General features: G+C 42.9%; 1 protein-coding gene across 1 annotated transcript in view; it reads right to left on the bottom strand.

Moving 5' to 3' along the window:
- The window catches only part of LOC308280795 (glutamate receptor ionotropic, NMDA 2A-like), a gene marked incomplete at both ends in the record, with an annotated part of 238,007 nt that overhangs the window by 59,978 nt on the left and 172,029 nt on the right, over positions 1 to 6,000 (bottom strand). The window contains one exon of the mRNA XM_080720958.1: positions 1,285 to 1,456. Coding sequence (XP_080577084.1) covers positions 1,285 to 1,456 — 172 coding nt within the window. The remainder of the gene's footprint in view (positions 1 to 1,284; positions 1,457 to 6,000) is intronic.

The following is a 6,000-nucleotide window of genomic DNA, read 5'->3' as shown; positions in this document are numbered from 1 at the left end:
TGTGAAGAGAGGCGACGTCTCTGACTCCATTTGTTATTTTATTTCCCCCGCCTTTCGGTGCTATTATGTGTTTGTTTATATGAGTTCTCACGCAGAGACCGCTGGATATGTTGACTCTGTAACAACATTGCCAGACACGACAGAATTGTTGACCTACTAGTTAAAGGCCCGCTGACACGCCCCGAAATTATATACAGTGGGTCACGTGGTCTCTCTGAAAACGGTCTGAAATAGTCTGAAACTCATGTCACAGTGTAATCTGCCCCTCGCCCCCCAACAACAGCTGACCAGTACAGTAAGTAGTCTAAGTACAGTCAATTAATTTGATTGGATTATAATTGCGCATTCTCACAATGACATCATAAACATATTAACTCATATTTTAAGATTACTTTTTAAAGTGACAGTACCCCTTTAGATGTTGGTCCTACTTTAAGGACATACGCACTCATCTTTAAGCACTCCTGTGTTTCAACTGCCATGTTCATGATGCCTTTTCAGATGTCACAGCTAAAACACCAGTTGCTGTTGTTGATGATGAGGACAGCATAGAGTTGTTGAGTTACCCAAGCTTGCACATCTACCACTTTTTGTGTAGATAACAAGAATTCCTTGTTAAATGTGAACGCAATTAAAGCTGTTTATTAGCGTGTGTGTGTGTGTGTGTGTGTGTGTGTGTGTGTGTGTGTGTGTGTGTGTGTGTGTGTGTGTGTGTGTGTGTGTGTGCGAGCGCGCGCGCTTGCGCGCTGTAGCTGCAGATTCACTCCTCTCCTCATCCGAGGACTTGTTTACACACCGACTAATTGGATTGTCTCGTTATGACAGGCGACGCCACATATCAGGACAGTTTAGCATAGATACCACTAATAAGACAAAACGTTCTGAAGTTTAGCACAGGCAAGGATGCTTCCACACAAATGTGTAATAATCCTGTTAAATAATCATGATCTCAATATTGACCAAAACGATCGTGATAATTTCTCTACGCACGCAGACAGACAGACAGACAGACAGACAGACAGACAGACAGACAGACAGACAGACAGACAGACAGACAGACAGACAGACAGACAGATATATTGATTGTTAGATAATGTCCAAGGTAATCAGAATTGTTACCCACACTAGAGTTCTCAAATTCTTCCCGATGCGAGGCGTTGTGTGCTTGCATATCTGCTATTTTCACTATTTTAAATCATTATTAAAAAAAATATATATACAAAAGGAACGGTTTTGGACATACAAGGTTTTCACCCGACAACAGTGATATGAAGCGGTGCCTACCTCTCCCACCATGCCGTTCCAGATCCCACCGATCTTCTTGCCGTGCTTGCCGTTGTTGACCAGGTAGAGGTCGTAGGTGAACTTGATGTTCCTGGCGATCTTCTTCAGGATGTCGATGCAGAAGCCCTTGCAGCACTGCTTGATGTACGAGCCGCCCCCCACCGTGGTATTACTGGAACACACATACAGCACATACAATACACAGTCAGGGCTGGAACTACACTGTTATGACCACGGCAGGAATTTCATGGAGGCCATGAAGGCCATGGCCGCCGTTTCCCCTCAGTTTGCCCTTCAAACCAATGGCATGACTTGGGGCCACAGTGGCCTTAATGCCCCAGCTGTACAGTCAGCTTTCTCCTCTGTCTCTCTCTTGTCAATAATGTAGACAGTAGACACCGGTCTCTTTCTTGTCATGTAGACGCCAGTGTTTTTTGTTGAGATTCTGAAATTTTATCTCCTCTGACTGCAGTGGCGTGCCGTGGCTTCCTCTCGTGGCCAAACACATTGTGGAGGCGAAGACTAACACACACATTTTCTTCCGATCAAATAATCCAGATCTATACATTTCTTTCATAGATTTCCTTTTTACAATGGACACCTGTCAGTCTATTTTAGAAGGAGTATTGCCCATACTCGGATCCTCCCTCCCCACGGGCGGAAAAAATAATGACAAATATTTTGACATATTTTGATTGGCAGGACATTGTTATAACGATCATTAGACCCTGAGCAATAAACCACCTATTTCCCCGACTCCCTCCCCAGTCAGAGTTCAGCGTTTAAAAGAATGTAGAATTTTGTGCAAGATGTAATTAGCTAATAAGCTAACTTGATTTAATTGAATTTTAGAAAAAAAAAAAATCCTCTCTCTCACAGTGTGCCGGTGATCACCCTCCCCTGTGCCAATGTTGGCACTGGTGCCTAAGGTTGCCTACCCCTGCTGTAGACGCTCGACAAAGCTGGATGCACCACGGTGGATTCGAACCCACAACCTCTGTCTGTGGTGGTGGGCAGGCACTTTACCACTGCGCAACCCGAGTGGCACCCTGTGCAATTAAATTGATGTTTTCACCCCTACATACACCACACACACACACACACACACACACACACATGCATGCACACACACACGTGCACGGCCGCGCGCTGGTTTGCTCAGAGCTGCTCAGAAGCAGACGTTTTTCTTCCAGAAATAGTTGATGTTATCATTAGCTGTGTGTGTGCAGCTCCTGCAGCGTCTCTCAGGCTGACAGTGCTGACGGCTCATCAATCCAGACAGCCAGTGCTACTGTACATCACACTGTAAGACTGGAGTGATGACAGCGTTACAGTCCCCATAAATACTGCCCAAGGCCAGGAAATACACTGTGTGTGTGCGTGCGTGCACGTGTGCGTGTGTGTGTGTGTGTGTGTGTGTGTGTGTGTGTGTGTGTGTGTGTGTGTGTGTGTGTGTGTGTGTGTCGATGGGAGCTCAATCATACTGTATGTGTGATGATCAGTGTTGGGCAATATCACTCGGGAGAGTAATGTGTTATTTATTACATGTTACTCCTTTAAAAAAGTAATAATATTACATTACTTATGACTTGGAATGACCTGTTCCTTTTGCATTCATCATTTAAAAATGATTCAAACTAGTGAAAACAGCCGATATACAAGCAGACAACGCCTCGCATCGGTAGCAATGAAGATCATGACACTGAATAGCCATACATGGAGTCGACAGGATCATCACCTAGATCTCTATATATGGAGCAGGCCCATACCTATACATCTGATCTCACAGACTCCATCTATGGATAGGCTGACCTGTTCTGACATCACAATGATGACTCGACCAGCTCAGCAGAAGACACACATTCTCTGGATATTTCAGATTCAACCTCTGTTGTTTCAGCGCAAACTCGCCCTTAGGGCTATAGGTCGCTTCTTGCCCTGGTATCTTACATTACTCGTTAACTTAAAATCAACGTCCTCGTCGCTCCTGGTGTATAACAACTTTTATAGGCATGCGATTAGGAACAGATTCAGTTTGGGATTAGGATTAGGATTAGACATTTACGCTTAAAGGGGCATGACAACCCAACCCCAGGCTGTTTTTGTTTGTTTGTTTTCCAGTTAAAAATAAAATAAAAAACATGGCAGAAAATGAAGCAATAACAAATGAATAATGAGCAGGGCTGGACTGGGACATAAATTCTGCCCTCTCAGCTTTGTGGCCACCCAGCCCCAAAATTACTGTAACTATCCTTTAAAAACTGAAATTCGACGTGTGCCCGGGACTCAAACTAGTGAAAACAGCAGATCTACAAGCTCACAACGTTGGAGCAAATGGGTCAAATGGTTCCTGACCCAGTGTTTGGAAACCATGCAGTGTGCCAGAGAAGCAAAGCAGATGAAAACACGGTGGAATGGACTCAAAGCAGATGAAAACACGGTGGAATGGACTCAAAGCAGATGAAAACACGGTGGCATAGATGGACTAGATGGAGTGGAGCAGATGCTGCTAGTCTTTAAATAGAGCTGGGCTGCTCTGCTCAAAACAGCCATCCCACATAACATGACTGTCCCCCCCCCCCTCTCTCTCTCTCTCTCCCTCTCTCCCCCTCTCTCTCTCCATCCTCCATGGCTCTCTGCATGCATACATGCGATATATATATATATATATATATATATATATATATATATATATATATATATATATATATATATATAGTTCAATGTACCGTTGCAGGACTATGCATTGTCTCATTTTGTCTTCCTTGTTTGTTTACCTGGACCCGATCGTCACAAGCCACACACTATTCCCAAGATGTTCACAATAAAATGGCTTTTTTTCCCCCCAGAGGCGCAAATCAGGAGAAAATAGACGTTATTATCGACCTTTCTCTGTTCCAGCAGCACACTCTCATGGGCAGTGGTGTAAAGTAACCAAGTACGTACTTAAGTAATGTACTTAAAGGAGTAGTTCACCCCCGAAAAGATTTTTTTTTCATTGATTACTCATGCTATGGAGACTTGAGTTCAATAATAGTTTTTGGTATTTTTCACATTCCTAAGACAATCATTTGATTACAATACATTTATAGTGCAGTATTGATACTTTTACTTAAGTATAAAATGTTTGTACTTTTTCCACCACTGCTCATGGGATCTAGCACCAGTACACAGAGGATGTTCGCCAGATCAGACGGCGCCCACTTAGGAGACCATTTCGCCTGTGAACCACTTCGCCTCCAGTGGCTCCAACTGGGACGGCAAATCTTTAATAATTGAATATGTTTGGCGTACACCAGTGGTGTAAATATTGTACTTTTACTCCACTACATTTATTTGAAAACTTTAGTTACTAGTTACTTTGCAGGTATACATTATAATATAGAACACACATAAGCCACTTTAGCCCTATTTTATACATCGGCTTTTTGAAAATAGTGGATCTACAAGTTCAGCTTTTACTTTTACCAGAGTAACAGTAACAGAGTATTTATATTGCAGCATTGATACTTTTACTTAAGTAACATATCGTCACTGTCGGGCAGAAACCTCTTATCTCCAAGTTTCACATTTGTAAATGTTTTCGCAAAGCAAAGCCCTGATTCATCATACAAGGTCGTTGCACAAAAGTAGTGAAAACAGCTGATCTACTGTTTTCTCTAGTTTAGATCATTTTTAAAATGATAAATACAAAAGAAAAGGTTTGGACATACAAGGTTTCCACCTGACAACGACGATATGTGAGTACTTTTCCCACCACAGGCGTACACAGACCCATCAGGAGACTCTCCTCTGACATATATTGTAGGCCTACTCAGGCCCCGCAATATATATGTTACAGTTAGTTTGAAAAACCAGTTGGGAAAGGAGCGCTTGTTTTAGTCCACCTGGAAGTGGAAGAAGCCCATGTCCCAGTGGCAGAGCATTTGACTGCATTGGTCCCACGTCTCATTGTTCCTCCAATCCTCCATCCTCCATTTTTTATCCCACACTGGTGAATGCTGACCTGGTGAATGCTACTATGCCTAAAACTAACCCTAAAACTAACCTCAGTAAAACTAAGCCTAAACCTGACCCTAATCCTAACCCTAACCTCAGATTCCTAGTTCCCAGAAGGAGCGGTTGCTCCCCAAAGGAGCGGTTGCTCCTCCTTGTGCCCAAAAACGAGTGCTCCTGTTCTCAATCTAACTGAAACTCAAACAAACTGTGACATAAATACACAGTATATACTGTAGGACCCATAGAGAAGGATCATTCAACAGTGTCTCTTTCTGGAAATGCTGATTTGTATTTCCAGTGAGCCTCACGGTTTGACCACTTTCACCCTGGCGGCGGGCCCTATTTTGGGGAGGTCCTTATACAGTAAAGTGAAATCTTTAAAATGTTTTCAAAAAATCTAATCATTTAAAAAAAAATCAATTTGTTTCAAGTGTTCAGGAATAGATTCCTATAGGTCCGAGATTCATATAGTGCGACCCCATCCAGTCATTATATCCAGTCTATACAGAAAGAGAAAAGAAGGAGACAAGAAAAAACCTAGGGTAAGACAAATAAGACTAGACTACGACAAAAAGAACTTAGTCACACTGTCAGTCAGGGAGTGAAAACTAGGAGAGTCCTCTACAGTGAAAAGGTGGGTCTTTGGCATGTTTCAAGTCCCTAGGGGCACGGGGCAGCTTTTATCTTCATGCTTATATTTTCATCCCACGATTTTGT

The sequence above is a fragment of the Nannobrachium achirus genome (assembly GCF_963921795.1).
Source record: "Nannobrachium achirus genome assembly, chromosome: 3".
In the NCBI taxonomy this organism is placed as follows: Eukaryota; Metazoa; Chordata; class Actinopteri; order Myctophiformes; family Myctophidae; genus Nannobrachium; species Nannobrachium achirus.
Note: the sequence above shows the minus strand (reverse complement) of the source record. Positions and strands in the feature narration are given on the sequence as shown.